We start from the raw sequence: 18959 nt of genomic DNA on the forward strand, positions 1-18959 counted from the left end.
GAACTGAGGAGAAAATGCATACTGCGTCTTGGGAATGGAAGTTACCTCTTAGTGAACAACTAAGGCTGCCTGAGTTGTGGTTGGAAGCACAAACAGGTGTAGGCAACGTCTAAGAAAAGCAAACGTGGAAAATGTTTTAGAAAATGACTTTCTCCCCACTAGGTTAAAATCAACCTGTAAGCAATAGATTTCTGAAAACGCGAGCACATGAAGTATGAAATCAAAACCTTTTTTAAAACCTTTATTCTGGAAGTTTCCTTAGGCACAGGGTTGATGCTGGAGGTCCAGCAGCAGTCATTCTGTAAGGGGAGCTCTCCTTATCTTTCGAGTTGAGCAGCGACTACAAAAATGATGTTGTTCAGCCTCGGATGAGGAGTACAGCTGCAGAATGCCTACTTCATCCGATGCATAAGGTTAAAAGAACTACATAGGAAAGCGTGCAAGGATAATGGCAATCAGCTATCGCCTCGAGCTCCAGAGTTTTCCTTTTCCTGCCTGTAATTGTGCAGTGTCTGCATCACTACGCAACCAGAGAAATTCTTGAATCCTCAAGCGAGGCTTACAGTACCCATTGCTCTCCCCGCAACCCTGAAATAGAGCAAGCAATTAAAAACTGCAGAGAGAAACAGTTCTGTCCACAGCTGTGTGTGAACAGCCACGCTTCTGTTTGGGAGCTGGCTTTGCAAAGGACTGCCAAGCACCTGATTCTGTGCAGAATTAAAACAGACCTCAGCGTGGACTCCGACTGCGCGCCTACCGGCTGCACGCACCGGGCACGAGCCCAGCCCCCAGTCGGGATGATGGTTCATCAGAACCGCAAAACGCAGCACCGGAAGAGCCACCGCAAAGAGAAGGAAGTCCACCCAGCCACAACCAGCACAAGCAGCCTGCGTGCGTGCCATGCCTGCCCTTCCATTGCTCAGCCAGCTGCCGTCGGGGGACCGGGGCCCGGCTCCGGGTGCCTGAGGCCTCTCGGAGTCCTGGGAACGGCCCTGGGCCGCTCCCTGCTGGGGGAAGCGGCTGCTCTTTCGGCACCAGGCCCGGCCTGCCTTGGACGCTGTCCTCGAGTAAGGGAGGCCTGGGAGGCCGTGGCTCGGCGTCAAGGGGGAAGCCTGGGTCACGGCGGAGGCTGCTCTGCGGGCTACGGAGCACAGTGCTGGCAGCCCACTGCGCTGCCGGAGGGCAGCTCTTTGTGAGGTTGGCGATGACATCACTGCCCGGTGATTGTGATGTCACCGCAGCAGAGGGCCAGCCGACCGTCAGCGGCCCTGGGCTCACTTTGCCGCCTGAGCGGTGGGCGTCGCGTCCTCCTCCCTTGCAGCGGGACAGGGTCGTCTTGTTCTGAGGTACCCCGGGTACCACAGGGCGCTGACAATGGCTTCTGCTTGGGAGAGGAAGTGCTACTACTCAGATCTGGGGAAGAAGGCGGTGTTCCTTCCCAATCTCCTTCTCCGTAAGGAGTTCATGGAGGACATTGGTTACCCCAAGATGCTTGAGGGAGTGCTGCTCCTGGCGGATGTCTCAGGTGGGCTGGGCACGGCGGAGCCCCCGCAGACACGAGCCCTTGGGACGCTCCAGGCCCTCGGGAGCCCTGCCCCAAGACAGGCTGGCCATCTTGTCGTCACTGCGCAGGCCTCCTGCCGTGCTGCCCAAAGAGCGGGCGGCTTCTCCCGGGCCGTCAGCCATGGCTGTGACGAGCGCTGAGCCGGGGCTGGGGAAGGGGGGAGCTGCAGGTGCATGCAGACGCGTCCTGATCTGTGGGTGTCCTTCCGGCAGGTTTCACTGCCTTGGCAGAGAAGTGTATCCAGCAGAGTGGACCAGAGAGAGGAGCTGAGGAGCTGGCGCATGTCCTCAACGCCTACATGGGTGACATTCTGGAGGGTAAGAGCCGTGCTGCTGGCTGTTGGGCATCCCCAAGGCTCCTGGAAGAAGGCGTCCCATTAACTCTGCTTTTCCCTCTATCTGTCTGCAGAGGTGCTGGCTTTTGGAGGAGACATCCTGAAGTTTGCAGGTGTGTCCTTAGGAGGAGGCAGAGTCAGCGTCCTGCTGATGCGCAGCATCTCCCGTGGGAGCCTCCTGGATTCCACCCTGCTATTTGTGGAGAGCAAAGGGGAACTGCTTTGTCTCCAGCTTTGAGCAGGGCTTCTACAGGAGCGCTGAGACATGGGAGAAGCGGTGGGGGGGAGGGAGCCCTGTCTTTGAGTGCTGAGGGGCACTGGCGGGGCGGTGGGGGGTGGCGGCCTCACTGCTGCCCCCCACCACCCACCCTCTTGCTCTGCTGCCCTGGAGGTCGCTGTAGCTGGCCCGGCAGATGGGAGGGGTCCCTGAGGCCAGGCTGCCCCGGAGGTCCTTCAGGATGATGCCCTCCCACGGTCCCATCTTCCTCGGCACACTGGCCAGCTGTTTGCTGCTGTCCCTGCGGCTGGGCGCAACTCGGGGAGAGTCAGCCCTCGGGAGAGCCTTCACCTTCCCTTGCCTTTCCCCAGGGGATGCTGTGCTGGTGCTGTGGAGAGCAGCACAGCCTCACCTGCCTACGGCCATCAACCTGGCACTGCAGTGCTCCAGGAAAATCCAGGAGAAGTACGGCACTCATGACACACACATGGGTCTCAAGCTCCACCTGAAGATAGGTACGGGCACAGATGGGTCAGCCCCGGTACTCTCCAGAGCCGAGGGATAGCCTCCCCTGCCAGCATTTGCAGGGCAAGCAGGAGGTAGCGAGGGCAGGGGATGTCAGGGCTCCTTCCCTGCCTGCCTCGCGTCAGCTGTAGCACAGGCCCGTCGCTCCCAGTGAGGGTCCCAGAGCACAGCCCGCTCCGTCTGTGGGGGCCCCAGCGTCTGACCCCACTGGGAGGTAGATCCCACACCCGGTCCCTAGACGTGCCCCTGTCTCGCCTGCCCCTTGGATAAGGCAACCTGCCTTCACGTAAACAGAGCAGACGCTGCTCAAAGCTGCTGCTCTGCTGGGCTAGCCTGTAGGCTGCTGGCTCAGACGCCCGGCAGTGCCAACGCACTGTCAGTGTTGACTTTGTTTGCCCCTCTTTAGACGCCCGTTTCTGGGACCTGTGTCGGTATGGCCCTGAGAAGGATGCACGAGGCCCTTCCCCTCCCTGGTGCCTGTCTCCAGGCTGGGCGTCCGCTGAGCTTCTGTGCAGCTGGAGGCCACCGAGTTCCAAAGGTTCCCTGTGTTAACGCTGCTGGTCTCTCTCTCCCCCCAGGGATCTCCGCCGGGATTCTCTCCTTCATATCCGTCAGAGGCGGGGATCGTCACTACTTCTTCATCTGCAGCCAGGCCCTGGATGAAGTTATCGAGGCCCAAAACCTTTCGGCTGCCTATGAAATTGTGCTGTCACAGACCTGCTGGGAGCTGTGTGAGCAGCAAAGAATCAGGGTCAAGTCTATTGCTGGCAGTCGGGCCATGAAGGTGGGTGAATGGTGTGGCCTCGAGCCCTTTGGAAGACCCGCACCTGGGTGGGGAGGCGGCTGAGAGGCTGAACGTGACTACTGCCCTAACCATAAGCGTAGGCAGAGAGCCGAAGCTGTTGGCCTTGCACCTCAGCTGAAAGTCCAGGGAGGTGGGCTTGCCCTTCTCTGGGAAGAGAGAGTGGAGGGGCAGGCCGAGTGCCCTGGGGCTTCCAGGGAGGCCAGTGGCATTCCTTTCCTCCTGTGTGTCTTCAGGTTGTGGGAATGAGTCACTTAGCTCACGAAGACTACCAATATGCTGTAGACCAGCTGAACTTATACAGAGGGGACTGGCATTTGGAAGGGATGGGTGAGTTGCTTGTCCTGTGACTGGCTGGAAAGGTGGCTCCTGCCTGCTTCAGACAGGAGCGGGAGCAAGTGCAGGAGAACCTTTCCTTTGCTGTGTGCAGCTTCCCAAGCCCCTGCATCCTACCGTGCCAGTGACGGCCTGCGTTTCCTTTCCCTAGGCCTCCGAAGACCGGTTCTTATGAGCTCTGGTAATCCTGAAGTGGAAGCGAGGCTGGAGAAGCACATATCAACAGCTGTTCTCCAGAAGGTACGGCCACTACTGCTGGCGGCTGCGTGTAGGGAGGGCAGGAGATGGCGTGGAGCTCTCGGGAGAACAGGCAGCCAAAAGAAAGTGCAGTCTGAGGCGGGAGCCTGAGGAAAAGAGATGCCAGGGCTGCTGGGGCCAGACGTGCCCGGAAGCTGTCCGTTTGTGCTGCTCCTCTGAGAGACAGGGGTGGTGGGAGGCGGCCTTGCCTGTCTTCTGCATGGCTGTTGTTTTGGAGGTTGCACAGGCATGGGGGAGGGAGCAAGGGGGACAAGATCCCGCTCAGGTGCCTAAGGATGGCAAAGAGCCTCCCCTTGTGCCCGCACGTGTCACAGGACAGAGTGTTGCCAGAGTAGCTTTGTGCCAGGACTCGGTACCTGGGAGGACTTTGCCATCCTCCAGTAGTACCTGGCGTTGCCAGCACGCCTGCTGTCCCTTGGTGTCTGTTGTGGGCCCAGAGAAGCCCCCGGGAGAGCAGGCTGGCAAAGCTGTTGTGCTCTTCTCTTGCAGCTTTATCAGGACGTGCCACTGGAGCTGTGCTCTGAGCTACGGCCGGTCACCAGCCTTTTTGTCCAGCTGCAGTTTGCTGACAAGATCAGCACAGTGGAGCTCAGCAGCAGCCTCAGTGATAGCAGCAGTATGATTTCAGAAATCATCAACCCTCACAAGGGTGAAATCAACAAAACTCTTCTGTTTGACAAAGTGAGTGCATGATAGCCATCCTATCCCCGGGATGCCTCTGTCTGTTTGGCAGCAGGGGAATGAGAAGCAGCTCTGCCTGCTGCTGGGATCTGTGGCTGTGGGCTGACCTGAAGCTCCACTGGTCTCCCTGGTGCCTGTGGCAGAATGCATCAGCTGCTGGCCACCAGTATTGTAAAGCAAGGCGTACTGCACCTCTTCTTTGCAGGGCTGCACCTTCCTCTGCGTGTTTGGATTTCCTGGAGAAAAGTTGGCCTGTGAGAGCACCCACGCCTTGGAATGTGCTATGCAGATCCTCCACAAGGCCTCCACGGAGCTGAGAAAACTCCAGTGAGTGCATGTGATGGGGTGTGTGTGCTGCCTGGGATGGCACGAGGGGACTGATGAGCAAGAGACATGCCCCCTGGCTTGTCCTGCTTTGCCCCTGGCTGGAAGGAGGCAGCATCTCAGAGGTGGCAGGTTAGCCCACGGCAGCCAGGCACAGTCCCCAGGTGCTGCCTGCCAGTCACTGTGCTGGAGCGAGCCCTCACCAGGGCACAGAGCTCCTCAGTGCCAGAGGCAGGCTCTTCTGGGCAATGGGGCCAGGAACAAGGCCTGAGCCCAGTCCCTCCAGTGACCCCCAGTCACTGCCACTGTGGGTGGTGTGCAGGCAGCACTTGCTTGCCTCCTTGCTAAGGAGAAGAGTCTGTGACCTGACGCAGGTTGCAGCCATCAGGCCTCGGGGGAAGGGTCCAAATGGTTTTGCATGTGCCCTACCTACATCCCTTGCCACAGGGGCGTTTTGCACCCCAAGCTCTCTAAGTCCTCACAACCCATGCTGGATTGTGTGATCCCGGTGCCGGGGAGGGGAGAGGTGGGAAGGGATGGAACAGGGCGAGTGGGACTGCAGCAGGGCTGCTGCTGAATGCACGTCACTCTTTCTGTGTGCCAGGCGAGCTTCTGTCGGGGTCAGCAGCGGGACGGCGTTCTGCGGCCTCACTGGCCATCCCGAGAGGTTTGAACACACAGGTAAGGCTCCTTTGTCTTAGGAACGTGAGGCTGGCATGGGTCTGCTTCAGCACGTTGGTCTGGACAAGGCGGATGGGCTGAGGCAAGGACACACTGCAGCCCGTTGGGGCCTTGAGGCAGGAGGATGGGCTCAGAGACGTGCGGTTCCCTTTGGGTTCGCTTACCCGGCAGTTGGGTTGGCTTGTGCCTGGGAGGGGAGGTTGCCCTTGGCCTTGAAGGTTTCCCAACTGCGCTGACGTATGCTTTCTCTGTGGCAGTCCTTGGCTTTAAGGTGAATTTAGCCGCCCGCATGATGATGGCCTACCCAGGGATGGTGTCCTGTGACGCAGAGACGTATGCAGCCTCTCGCCTGCCCAGCTACTGCTTCAAAGAGTTGCCAAAGAGAGACATGAAAGGTGTTACCGATCCCGTCACCATCTATCAATACCTGGGGATCACTGAGCAGTAAGTGTTCTCTGAGCTGTGCAAGTGAGGGGAGAGGGGCTTCAAGGGTACAACCTTGGCCAACAGAGAGGAGTTCTGCAGCGAGACCAGGCTGGTCTCCCACAGACCTCCCTTGCCTGTGGCTGAGAAGATCGGAGACTCTAGTGTGGGTCTGCTTTCTGCCTCTCTGCCCTTGTGCCTCTTGCTGCTAAGAGAGTGGAAGTGATGGCACTGGGATGGGGAAGGCTAGCCTGTTTTTGGAGGCACAGGCTAGCCTTGTGGGCTTTGTCCGAGCAGCTTTCCTCTGGGCTTGCACTGTTGTGCTTTGTTCCACCACGTGTAAGACTAAGCCAGCGGTCATTCTGCTGCATGGGGTGGGGTTTTTTCCCCATCTGCTTCCCAGCAGGAAGCTTTGGGTCAGTCGTGTTCCACTGGGAAAGGTGGGCTGCTGGCATGCTCTGCCTCCTCCTGCCTTCCTGCTCAGTCCTCTGCTGTTCCTCTGGGCCCAGCTTTGACCTCCTCATTGGAGGGCCTTTTGAACACGAATGCTACTGTCACTTGGAAACCACTACAAGACTTGAGCCAAAGGTGCCAGCAGCTTGGGCATCCCAAGCCACTAAGAGACACAGGTCCTCCTTTCCAAGAGGCTTGTTTTGCTTGTCCAGGCTAGCAAAGCAGTCAGCCAGCCAGCCAGCATTGTAGCCTGGCTTCTTTCCTCATCTTGGATTTCTTTGGTTGTTGCCTCCGGCAAGGGACTTTTGTTAGCTTCGGCTGTCCTGCCGTGGCTGCTGGGTTTCTTTATGCTTGAGACTTGTCCTAGTGTGTCACCTGGAGCGTTGGCCAGGGGAACATGCTCTGGGTAACATGCTGCTCGAGAGGGGGGTCTCCACCCCTCCACAGCAGGCTCTGCGTGCAGCGGTTTCTGACTAAGTAAGTGACTTTTGTTTTCTCCCCCTTCTAGCCAATATGACATGGGCCTTGCCAAGGAGAGGTCACACTACGGTCCCTTGCTGGGTAGGTGAAGAACTCATCTGAAGCCCAATTGCTTCCCTTTGCCCAGTGCCAGGGGCTGTGCTGTGTGCTGCCCTGACACGCAGCTGAGCCCCACGCAGCCGCTTCCTCGCTCCCTCCCTGTCTGCTGCGGGGTAGGGGAGAGAACTGGAGGGGCTCCCCGCTTTTCAGCACGCTGCAGCAGCTGATTCTCTTGTGGGTCTGCACAGGTCGGGAGGCGGAGATCGAAATCTTTGACTGCTGCTTGGAGGCCTATGATGTTTTGGAAGAACCACACACCATGGCATTCGTGGGCATTCCAGGCTCTGGAAAGAGCCACTTACTTGCCAAGCTGGCCGTTTTAGACCGGGCTGCTAAGCACAGGTAAGCACTTTGGAGCTGTCGCTTTGGCACCCCTCCCCTGCCCATCCGCTGGTGTTTGTGGAACACTGCAGTTCGGGTGCCAGCCCTTGCGCTGCAGCCTCCCAAAAAAGCCTACTGCAAACATTCCCAAGCAGCACCCGCTTTCTCGGAGAGTCCAAGCTACGTCTGCCGCCTGCTGAGGCCTTCCTTCTTTACCCAATGAGGGCCTCTGCAGGGCATGCAGTGTGTGACCTGGGCTGGGGCTGTGGAGGTGCAGGGGCCGCGGTCAGCCCCCCCAGTGATTGGCCTGCAGCCGCCCCTCGGGACTCTTTCTTGTACGATGAGGGGAAAGCTTGGTCCTCTCCAGGAAGCACTTGGAGATGTGTGGCTGAAGAGTCCCACTTTCCTCTGCAGAAAGAACAAGGCGGCTCAACCACTGAGCACTGCTGTCTGGGCAAGCTTGCGCTACCAGGAGGCAATTCTGGATCTCAGTGTCTTCTGCTTTTGCACCGCAGGGTCATCACTGTGGAACTGACAGAGGACAACGTGAAGCAGCCCTTCTCTGGCATCTGTCTGCTCGTGGCCAGGGCGCTGGGTCTCCAGGACGCTAAAACTTCCAGTGAGAGGCAGCGCGCTCTGCAGACCATATTCCAAGACACAATAGAAGAGAGCAGCTATTGCCTGCTAAACAGTGTTTTCTCAGTTAAGGTGAGAGTGAGAGGCCGTCTTGCTTGGATGCTCTGCTGGGAGTGGCTCAGCTCAGTGCTGTCTGATTCCTGTGCCCCTGTGCATGGGGTGCTCCTGTGCCATGCACTTCCCCCCCCCCCCCCCCCCGTGTTTTGTTCAGTACCCTGCAAATGCCATTGAAGGGGGGCTGGTGCTGGCCACATGCAAAAGCAGAGGCATTTTGCTCTGCAGTCTTGCTCTGGGAGATAGGTGTGCCCAGACCTGCAGCAATGTTCCTCTGTCTTTCCTGGACAGTTTCCCATCACGGACAAAGTTTCCAAGATGTGTTCCACTGAACGGGCCAGTGCGTTCCACCTGACTTGTACGCAAATGCTACAGAAGGTGAGCAGGTCTCCTTCCTCCGGCCTCACAGGAGGCAAACAATCGTGCCGGGTGCAGGCTCCACTGCAGGCTGGAGGCTGCCTGAGGGGACGATTCGCCTGGGTCACAGCCCTCCAGAAACTCTGCCCGGCAAATTTCTCTCCTTCTGCTGCGAAACTGATGTTAGAGACGACTTTACAGTCTCGCACAACAAAGTTGGTAAACTCCTGGAGAGGGAGGTGGCTGAGGAGAGGCTTCTGAATATCCCCTTGTCGTGAGAGCGAGAAAGGCTATGTGTCCTCCCTGGAAGACGCTCAAGAATCCACTGGATTCCACTCAGAACCACCTGTTTTTTAGGTGCTTGGAGGGAAATTTGGCATATTTTTCATCGACAACGCCCACTTCCTCGACCCTGTGTCCTGGTCTATCATGTGGCCAATGCTCCAAAGTGTCATGGTCTTCATGGTCATGAGCTTAGCTCCAGTCAAGGACAGAACAGAGAGCATTTTCAAAGCTGCCGCTGACAGAACAACATCCGAAAGAACCACTTGCGTTCGTCTGGAAGGGCTGAAAGCTTCAGCTGTGGTGCAGAAAGCCTGCCAGGACCTTGGAGTGAGCAGCATCTCCAGGGAGCTAGCAAGGTAAGCCCAAGTCTGGGGAGCTCTTCCGTAGGGGTTGCACTTACGCTGACCACAGCTGGGAATCACCCTGTTGAAAAGGAGTTGATGGGTCTTTCCTTAAGCCTGGCCATAGCAGGTGTGAGCTAAGAATGGGCAACTGCCACGAGCAGCAGAGTCTGGATGGTGTCAGCCCTTCGCTGTTGCCGTGGTTTGCTGTTCTGTGCTTTGGGCATTGTCCATCAGCCTTTCCTGATGGACTCCCAGGAACGCTGTACGTCTGGGAGGGGCCAGACACACAAGCCCCTTCCAGAAGCCAGGTTTCTCCATGTTGAAGAGGCTGGTCAGCCTGCGAGGTCTGAGTGACTCACCACCCATCCAAACTGTGCTGCACCTTACTTCCTTGGTGTTGGTTGTGCTCCTGCCCAGGTTCCTGATCCAGAGAAGCTCTGGCATCCCATCTTACTGTGAGGAACTGCTGCGCTACCTGCAATGCAACAACATGCTCTTGTTGCACACCAGGAGGCCAGATGAAGGGCAGGACAACTGGCAGAACTTGATTGGTAAGCACCCTTTGTTGCCAATCCGCTGTTCGCTGTGGCGCATCCTCTCCTGCACAGCCGTGCCCTGTGTCTCCCCAGTAACTCTGGGCAGAGGCTGACCCTGCAGCAGGGCAGAATTTGCCATGGCAGAGGTGTGGGCTGCTGCACACCTTGCTGCTCCCGTGACAACCATCAGCTCAGCTCCTGTGAGAGCAAAGCCAATCTGGGGGAGTGGGAAACTGCTTCAAAACCTCAAGTCCTCACAAGGGCCTTGGGAACTGAAGAGCACGGTGGGAATGCCACTGCAAGAGCAATGCCAAGCAGAGCACCATTGCTTAGGGGCAGCCTGCACGGGCTTTGCCTTCTGGAGCATCAGTGGCAACTTCCCTGACTCTGGAGGTAGTGCTGTTGAAGGCAGCATCACCACCGCATTCTGTTGCGCAACATTCATTCTCCATCTGAGAAGCCCAGAAGTTTTGACTGAAGGGCATTTGGTCTGAAGCTGGTGTGAGGACAGAAGAGAGCTGGGGGGGCAGTGCAAATGAAAGCTTGCAGTGGGAATCAACTGGCATGCCCTGCTTGCTGGCCCTGTTCAGTGCAGGCCAGGCAATGCGCCTGACCATGACAGGTACGACTTGTAGCACCTTATTCATGTTTCCCCTGCTCTTCCCATCTTCTGCAGCCAAGGCATCACCCGCTGTCACAGCTGCCTCGAGCTCGGGTACCGGGAATGACAGCGAAAGGATCTGTACCCTCAGACCAGACGTGAGCCTGGAGAACCCCATGCTGCCAGTGGCCTTGAAAGGTGAGGAGCGGAGCGGCTCCTGTCCGGTTTGTGGCTGTGCCCCAGCTTCCTTTCCTGGGGTGCAGGTAAGGGAGAGGCTGGGCACCTGCGTGCTGCAGGGCTGCCCTCTCAGCCTCGGGGCTCTGCCAGGAAGGTGACTCCAGCCCAAGCAAGAAGAGTCCTGCGCTCTTACGGGCTGTGGTTTTCCCCTGTGGGCAGTAGACCAGCTTTGAGCCGAACAGTGAGCTGCACATCATGGGTGGGGGAACTCTGAGTCCAGCTCTGGGCTGGCGGGAATGTTCTGTGCTCCTGTGTGCACTGCTGGGCATAAACCCAGTGCAGATCGAGTAGGTCGCACGGTGGGACACACATACCTGCTGGGTCGTGCCCTCTGCATCATTGATTGGAAACTGATTGTCTGAGTGTCTCTGCTTTCCCTGACTCCCATGGCCTGTGACTGTGAGAGGAGCAGAGCCATCTTGACGATACTGACCCTGGGCTCTAGTTGCCCAGCAGGTTCCATCCTGCAGAAAAGAGGCCAAAGCCTTTCCCATTTCCTCTGGAGAAACTGTCCGGCTTCTCCAACCTCAGCTCAGGGACAGGCAAGACAGAGACGTGTTGCTTCTTCTTGACAGACATTATGCTGGCTGAGCTGGATCGGATCAGTCTGAAGAAGCAGATGATTCTGAAGTTTGCAGCCATCATAGGGCCGGTGTTTACCACCCAGCAGCTGGCTCACATTGTTCCCAGTAGTAAAATGCATGAGATTAATTCACTGCTGGACATGCTGGTGGAGGACAACATCCTGAAGCGACTGGAGAACATCGAGAAGCCAGAAGACAAGCGAGGTGCTACCAAGAGGCTGCCCACCTCTGGGCAGTCAGGAAGCGGTAAGTGATGGCTGCAGCATGGGCCCAGGAGCACTGTGACTCCACAGGGCCTTGCTCACCTAGCTTCATGCAGAGGGAAGTTCTCACTGGCTGTTGCAAGAGCCTCTGCCACTGTGCTTGCGGGCAGAGCACAGGCCGGGCTCAGGCAGCAGCAGCACATGCCAAAGTGTTGCCTTTGTCCCAGCTGGGGCAGCCTTGAGGTCTGGCCCCAGCTTTGTCTGAGGCCAGCACTCCTTGCCTTGCAGGGGTGGAGAGGTCCTCTGTGAGCAGGGAGACCATGCAGCGGCAGTCTGAAATCCTGGCCTTCTGCAACCCACTGCTGTGGGAGGCAACGTATGAGCTGTGGCCCACGAGGCAGAAGATAAACATTCACCGTGAGTGTGCCGCCTTCCTGGAGAGGCACGCACACAAATGCCAGATGTGCCACGGAGGGGACTTTGTGGCCTTCCACCGCTTCGGCATCTCCAGCCCCCAGGAGCAGGGGAGCTGCCAGGGCTCTGCTGAAAAGGACAACTGGAGCAGCTGGGAGGCCTTGGTAGTTGCTGGAGAACACCTGCGGAGGGCTAGGACCGTTCCTGCAGAGGGGATTCTGGCAGAGGGCAAGCAGACAACACTGCAGGCCAAGGACAGTGGCCAGTGGTCCTGCCAGTGTGAAGCCATCGCCGAAGCGGTGCTTGTGCCCCTGGCTCGCCACTACGCGGCAGTGAGCAGTGATTCCCAAGCCTTCTACTACCTGCTGGAATCTGCAGCTGCCTACCTGCACGTCTCCAACAGCTCCATGGTGAGTTACCCTGCTTGCCAGCACGAGCTGCATTAGCATGGAGGAGGGCTGAGGGCTCCCTCTCCCTTGCTCTGAGCCCACAGGATTGTGTTAGGGCAGGCATGACCGAGAGGAACACGGGCCCTGCTACAGCAGATGCTGCAGGAGGCAACAGGGAAGGATGGGGCTGGCCAGGGGCTCTGCACCAATGCTCACCTGCTGTTTGTGTTGCTTGTTTGAAGGCCATCATGAAGCTGAACGAAGCAGAGGTCCTGAGGAGCTCCCTAGAGAAAAAAGGGTATGCCATCGACCGCTTTGAGGAGGCCACCTTCTTCAGCCTCAAAGGAGAGGTAAAGAAGCAGGAAAAAGCAGAAGGGTGTCCGGAGGCATGCAGCCAGATGCTTTCCCTGCTGGCAGGGAATATTCCTGCCACAGCCTGTCCCCTGTCCATTTCTGCAGAGTCTGCAGGACTTGGGCAAGTCCTCTACATCTGCATGCCTCCCTCTTCCTGTGCAGGTCTGCAGCAACATGGGATGTGTGAAGCTGGCCAGGAAAATGAGCAGGCAGGCGCTAAGCCTGCTGGAAAAGCAGTTCCCACAGACCCGTGCCGGGGCCTTTGTCAAGTCTCTGTGGGAAAGGTTGCAGCGGGCTCCTCAGGCCACAGGCAGAGCGTCCTCCCTTCCACAGGAGGCTTGGTAAGCAGCAGAAGGGACAACACGGGAGAGGAAGAGCCATTTTGTACCTGATCCCACGCATCCAGGCCCAGGCCTGCCCAGGTTTCAGCCCATTGCCAAGCCTTAACAGGACTGAGGCGTTCAGGCGTGATGTGTGGGTAGAGCCACGGATGGTGCAGCCTCACGCTGTCTCCTGTGCGCAGCATGGGAGAAGAATGCACACCTTTGGGTAAAAAGCAGCTTGTGCTGAGGGATGCACCTCTGGAGCCACAGTGCCAGCAGCACTTCTTCCTTTGCCCCCTTCATCCCGGCTGCCCTCCTGGCATCAGCTCCCTTCCTCCAGCAGTGTAGCCGTCCAGCCCTGCCACCCTGCTTTCCCTTGCCCTGTCTGACTCAGTGCTCCACAGCCATGCCTCTGGGCCCAACGGTTTCTCTTGTGTGGCAGGAGGAAGAAGCAAGCCAGGCTGCTTCAGCAGAGCAGGTGCCTCTCCTTGCTCGAGGACCTCTACAGCCAGGAGAGCACATCTGCTGGACGGAGGTTCTCCCGCCTGGCAGCACTCATGAAGGCTAACACAAACAGGAAGATGCACTCCTACCTGGCAGCAGACTGGACAACATTGGACAACCCTTGAATTAAGGAAAACAAGTGAAGTTAAAAGCTGTGTGCCTTCATGGGGTGCTGGATCGGCAGCTACAGATCTGACCTTGCCAATCCAGCTTTTGGCTGCCGATAACAGATGCTTTACTACAGACTTGGACAGTTAGTGCACACAGCGGGCCTCCTGTTTCTCCAAGTAACATCTACCAAGTAACAACTACCCGATGTCTGCAATGGAGTGCAAGACAGCTGGCTAGGGCAGAACACCACACATTAACAAGGAAGCAACAGATTGGAGGAAGAAGTCGTAGCCAGTAAGACAACCAGCCAAAGCCAGCCAAGTGTCCTCCAACCGGACCCACGTCAAAGAGCACACAGTGAGGAAGACATCAGCCTCCATCAAAAAGACCACCAAACAACCACTGAGAGCTACGACGCGTCTGCAAACTCTCACACTGGACAACAACTCTCCTTTACCTACTCTATCTTAATAAAATGTTTGCTTCCTTATGTTCGTTATGTCCATTCTTGAGATCTGGAAAATGTAAAAACATCTAATTTTCATGTGCTTTCTAGAAAAAATATGTCTTTCTAAACACAGGTTTTGTCACTCAGGAAAAGCCAAGCTATGAGTGGGTTTGCCTTTCAGAATAGAAAAGCATCCTCTGGAATTCATTTAAATACATCTCTGGGATTTTGCCAGTGAGATAGCATTTGAGCTCGCACTACAGAGAAGCAAGAGTGATGAAGAGTAGCCACGCTTATACCTGGGGTCTGTCTTTGATCAGTGGAATTGCCCTCTATGTTAGGAAGTGGATAGATTGTGAAGAGCTGTGTCCGAGTAACAGCCATGACCAGGTTGAGAGCTTATGGGTGAAAATCAGGGATCAATCCAGTAAGGGGCATCTGCATCTAGTGGTTGGGGTCTGCTACAGGCCACCTGATCAGGGGGAGCCTGTTGACGAGGCCTTCTTGCTTCAGCTGCAGGAGGTGTCATGCTCGTGGGCTCCTGTCCTGATTGGGGATTTCAACTACCTGGATATCTTCTGGCATAGCGGCATGGAGGGTGGCAGACAATGCAGGAGATTCCTGGAGTCTGTCGAGGATGACTTCCTTGTCCAGGTACTAGACAGACCGAGCCGAGGTGAAGCCTTACTGCACCTGGTGCTCGCCAGAGTAAAGGAGAGCATTAGAGAGGTTAAGACTGCAGGCAGCCTGAACTGTAATGACCATGCCCTGGTGGAGTTTGTGATCTGGAGGAATGCAGGCCTGGCAAAAAGTAGAATCAGGGCCCTGAGCTTCAGGAGGGCAAACTTCTGGCTGATCAAGGAACTGCTGGGCGGGATCTCCTGGGAAAGCATCCTTGAGGGCATGGGCACAGAACAGAGCTGGCCGCTCTGTCAGGACACCTTTCTGAGAGCACAAGAGCTCTCAATCCCCGAACAGAAGAAACGGAGCAGAGGAGGTGGCTGACCGACATGGCTGAGCAAGTACCTGCAGCTTAAGCTGAGGGAAAAGAGGGAAACGTACAGAAAGTGGAAGCAGGGTTGTGTAGCCTGGAAAGAATATAGGGACGTTGTCCGCATGTGTAGAAATGAGATTAGGAAAGCCAAGGCACAGGTAGAGCTGAACTCGGCTCTATGGGATGTGAAAACTAAGAAGAAGGGGTACATAACGCAGGAAGAGACAGGTCAAGGAGAACTGGCTTCCTCAGACATGGAAAAAGCTAAGCTGCTCAAAGAGCTGCTCAAAGTGAAAAAGACGACCTTCATCAGAAAGACCACCAAACAACCCCTAAAATACCACGCATGCATAAAAGAAGTGAGACTCGGCGTGGGGGAGGAATGTCAGTCATCCTTATCGTAATAACCCAGCCTTTTCATGGATAGACCCCATAGGAATAAAAGGGCTTCAGGGTCTCATTAGATAACACTATATGAATATATATATACATTCAACTGGAGTGCCTAGAGGTGTCCCTGATGAACTTAAGGTGAGAAATCAAATTGCTGCAGAGTTCGAGTCACTGTTCTGGTGGGTAACAGTTAACTTCTTTGACTGTAGTAGCAGGAGTCCAGCTACTACAGAGGGATACTGTACTGATGGTACAGGGGGAGGGGGGAATTGTGGGAATGGAGTGTAATTTCTGCATTAGATATTAAAAAGGGCAGTTGGTTTGAAGAAGTAGAACACAGTGTGTTTGTATTCTGTAACTTATCCTTAGAAATAGTTGGTCTAAAAAGTAGAAATACTGTATGAAATACCGTATGCGTTGGCAACATGTTTTAGAAACATAGTTGCTGAATTATGTGATTAATTCTTTCTTGCAAAACTGCAACAGTTGTGAAAGGTTCCAAACAACGTGGGTATAGCCTTAGAGATATGAAAACATACTGTAGGGTTGTTCTGTTAGGACAAGAAGCCCCCAGCAAAAGAAAAACAGATTTAACAAACGTCAAAGAAGCCAGGGCCCCTACGCAAGGCCGGACTGTCTCACTCTGTGAGAAGGTTGGGATGCGACAGGCAGGCACAAGATCCTCCCTGTCCTCCTTCTGAGCTCCTCTCTATGCAAGGCAGGACAAGCAGATATCCAGAAACAATGACCGAGTGTGGAGTGAGGGCCGGAAGTTAGCTAATTAATTAGAGATTTACGCTTAGCCAGCGGAGATTTATGTTTGTGCAGTGTTTGCACGTGTAGTGAAGCGCCGGGAAGATTGGGAACCTGCAGTACGCAGCCAGTGAGGAACCGGGGGAGGAGACAGGCGTCGGGCAACGGGGCACAGAAGATGTAACGCTGTTTTCTGGGTGCTCTGCTGCTTGCAGGAGGCCCGCCATTGCAGCTGCGAATAAAATCCGCTTGATCAGAGGTACCGTCCTGATAAACTACCCGGTATTTCCAACGCTTGGGGCCGCGCAGGGCTCCTCTCCCTGTCCCGGTCCCGTTCTCCCGCACACCTCCGGCGGAGCTGCCCTCAGCACTCGCTCCCGTTGTGCCGCGGCTTCCCTCTGGGTGCTGCCCGGACAGCACCGGCTGCCGCCGCGGTCTCCTGAGGGGCGGCCCGGGCCCCGGGCTCCGGACTCCGGGCTCCGGAATCCGGGCTCCGGAATCCGGGCTCCGGGCTCTGGGCTCCGGGCTCCGGAATCCGGGCTCCGGACTCCGGGCTCCGGGCTCCGGGCTCCGGGCTCCGGGAGCGGCGATCCGTGAGGAGAGCCGCGGCTCCAACGGCCGGCTCCCGGCGGCGGTCCCGCGCGCTGCGGCTCAGCCAATCGGAGCCCGCGACGGGGAGGAAGCGGCGCTCGTTGCCGGCCGTCGGTGTCAGTGAGCGTCTGTGCGCGGCAGGCGGCGGACGCAGCGCGGCGAGGGGCGGATGGTGTGTTTAGCAGTGTGTCAGTGACGGTCGGGGACCTCCGCCGGGGCAGATGTTTACAAGCACAGCGTGCAGGCTCTTGGTCAGTGCTGGTGCCAGTGCCTGGCTGATGGTGTTAACTGTTGAAAGACGGTGTTTGCTCTGTCAGCCAGCGTTGCTGTGCTCTGTGTGGCTCTTGCAGTCTCCAGGAAATAATCAGGAGGCAGCGCTTTCAGCACAGCCTTCGTAGACGAGGCTGAAGGCAGCTCGTCTTTGCTCAGTGCAGCCTGTCCTCGTAGAGGAGGAGCTGCAGCCCTCTGATCGCCTTCGTGGCCCTCCTCTGGGCCTGCTCAGACAGCTGCATGTCCCTCCTGTGCTGAGGCCCCGGAGCTGGATGCGGTACTCTGGATGGGGCCCCACGAGAGCAGAGCAGAGGGGCAGCCTTACGGGCTCGGCGGCCTTTAAGGTCCCCTCCAGCCCAAGCCGTTCTGTGGTTCTCTAATGCTGTGATAAAGCGTGGGTGTGAACAAGAGGGGAAGGGCGAGGGTGGCTCCCTCCTCAGAGGAACGGAGGGCCCCATATGCAGACCTGACCCAGTCCGTTGGGAAGTGTGCTGCCTTCCTGGGGCTCAGGTCAGGGACATAACCGGGAAACTCCCTAAGCTGGTTAGGTCATCAGACTACTTCCCATTGCTCGTAGTTCAGGTGGGCAGTGATGAAATCGCTCAGACAAATCTATGAACTATGAAAAAAGATTTCAGGGGTTTAGGGCGTTTAGTTCAAGGAGCGGGAGCTGAAGTGATCTTCTGCTCTACACCTTCAGGGGGGGCAGTAAGGGACACCGAGCGGGACTGGAAAATACGAGCAATGAATAATTGGCTCGGAGGCTGGTGTCGAGCCAGAAACTTTGGATTCTTTGATGATGGGGCCGTTTACTCGGCCCCTGGCCTGTTGTCTGTCCGTGGAACCCGCCTATCTCTAAGGGGGCAATGAATACTAGCGCAAGAGCTAGCGGGGCTTATAGAAAGAGCTTTCAACTAGCTATGAAGGGGGAACGGGACCCGCAAGAGATGAGCCTAAGGGAACGATGAGTAAGCTGGGGGGGAGGCAGACGACTCGACTGAAGGGTATCTATACCAATGCACGCAGCATGAGCAACAAGAAGGATGAGTTGGAAGTGATTGTGAGTCAGGCGAATTGTGACCTTGTTGCTATTACTGAAACATGGTGGGACCACTCCCATGACTGGAGTGCTGTGATAGATGGTTACAAGCTCTTCAGAAGGGATAGATGAGGAAAGAAGGGTGGTGGTGTGGCCCTTTATATCAAAGACTGTTTTGATGTTGAAGAGCTTGGACTTCGTAAGGACAGAGTTGAGTGTCTATGGGTAAGGATCAGGGGGAAGGCCTGTAGTGGTGACATCTTGGTGGGGGTCTGCTATAGACCGCCTAACCAGGATGAAGAGTTGGATGAAGCTTTCTATGAGCAGCTCGCGGAAGTCACGCGATCACCTGCACTTGTTCTCACAGGAGACTTCAACTTCCCTGACATATGTTGGAAGTATAATACAGCACAGAGGAAGCAGTCCAGGAGGTTTTTAGAGTGCGTGGAGGATAGCTTCCTTATGCAACTGGTAGGAGAGCCTACCGGGGGTGGGGCCCTGCTAGACCTGATCTTCGCTAACAGAGAAGGACTGGTGGGAGAAGTGAAGGCTGGGGACCGTCTTGGGCAGCGCGACCATAGAACTGTAGAATTCTCTATTCTTGGAGGTGTCAAGAGAGTGACCAGCAAAACTACTTTCTTGAACTTCCAGAGGGCGGACTTTGATCTGTTCAGGGCGCTTGTAGCACGGGTTCCTTGGGAGTCACTTCTTAAGGGCAAAGAGGTCCAGGAAGCCTGGACGCTCCTCAAGACGGAGATCTTAAAGGCGCAAGACCAGGCTGTCCCTGAGTGCCGTAAGGCGAGCCGCAGGGGTAGACGACCGGTGTGGATGAGCCGGGAACTACTGTTGAGACTCAGGGAGAAAAAGAGAGTCTGTGTCCTCTGGAAGAAGGGACAGGCTAGTTGGGAAGATTACAAGGAAGTAGCTAAGGTATGCAGGGAGGAAGTTAGGAAGGCAAAAGCCCAACTTGAACTCAGATTGGCCACTGCAGTAAAAGACAACAAAAAATCCTTTTATAAATATATCAATGGCAAAAGAAGA

At 56.2% G+C, this 18959-nt stretch overlaps 1 protein-coding gene across 1 annotated transcript; it reads left to right on the forward strand.

Moving 5' to 3' along the window:
* The first annotated feature begins 450 nt into the window (after positions 1-450).
* On the forward strand, positions 451-13344 carry LOC149912938 (adenylate cyclase type 10-like). The gene is made up of 22 exons (XM_090131786.1): positions 451-1525; positions 1777-1881; positions 1973-2011; positions 2487-2630; positions 3219-3424; positions 3679-3772; positions 3930-4018; positions 4526-4717; positions 4923-5044; positions 5646-5722; positions 5980-6166; positions 7107-7159; positions 7366-7519; positions 8014-8206; positions 8480-8566; positions 8903-9186; positions 9592-9725; positions 10387-10509; positions 11124-11378; positions 11624-12159; positions 12381-12488; positions 12655-13344. Exons 1-22 carry the CDS (start codon positions 1375-1377, stop codon positions 12835-12837), a joined length of 3516 nt encoding a protein of 1171 aa, XP_089987912.1. The 5' UTR covers positions 451-1374; the 3' UTR covers positions 12838-13344.
* The last annotated feature ends 5615 nt before the right edge of the window (positions 13345-18959 follow it).

This window comes from Phasianus colchicus, chromosome Z (genome assembly GCF_987193195.1).
Source record: "Phasianus colchicus chromosome Z, bPhaCol1.hap1.1, whole genome shotgun sequence".
NCBI lineage: Eukaryota > Metazoa > Chordata > Aves > Galliformes > Phasianidae > Phasianus > Phasianus colchicus.

Excerpts from the sequence above, each read along its gene's own strand:
- LOC149912938 (XM_090131786.1), top strand. The coding sequence starts at position 1,375 with ATGGCTTCTGCTTGGGAGAGGAAGTGCTACTACTCAGATCTGGGGAAG. Across the intron at positions 2,631-3,218 it reads CAAGCTCCACCTGAAGATAG|GGATCTCCGCCGGGATTCTC; the intron begins GTACGGGCACAG and ends CTCTCCCCCCAG. Across the intron at positions 11,379-11,623 it reads CTCTGGGCAGTCAGGAAGCG|GGGTGGAGAGGTCCTCTGTG; the intron begins GTAAGTGATGGC and ends CTTGCCTTGCAG.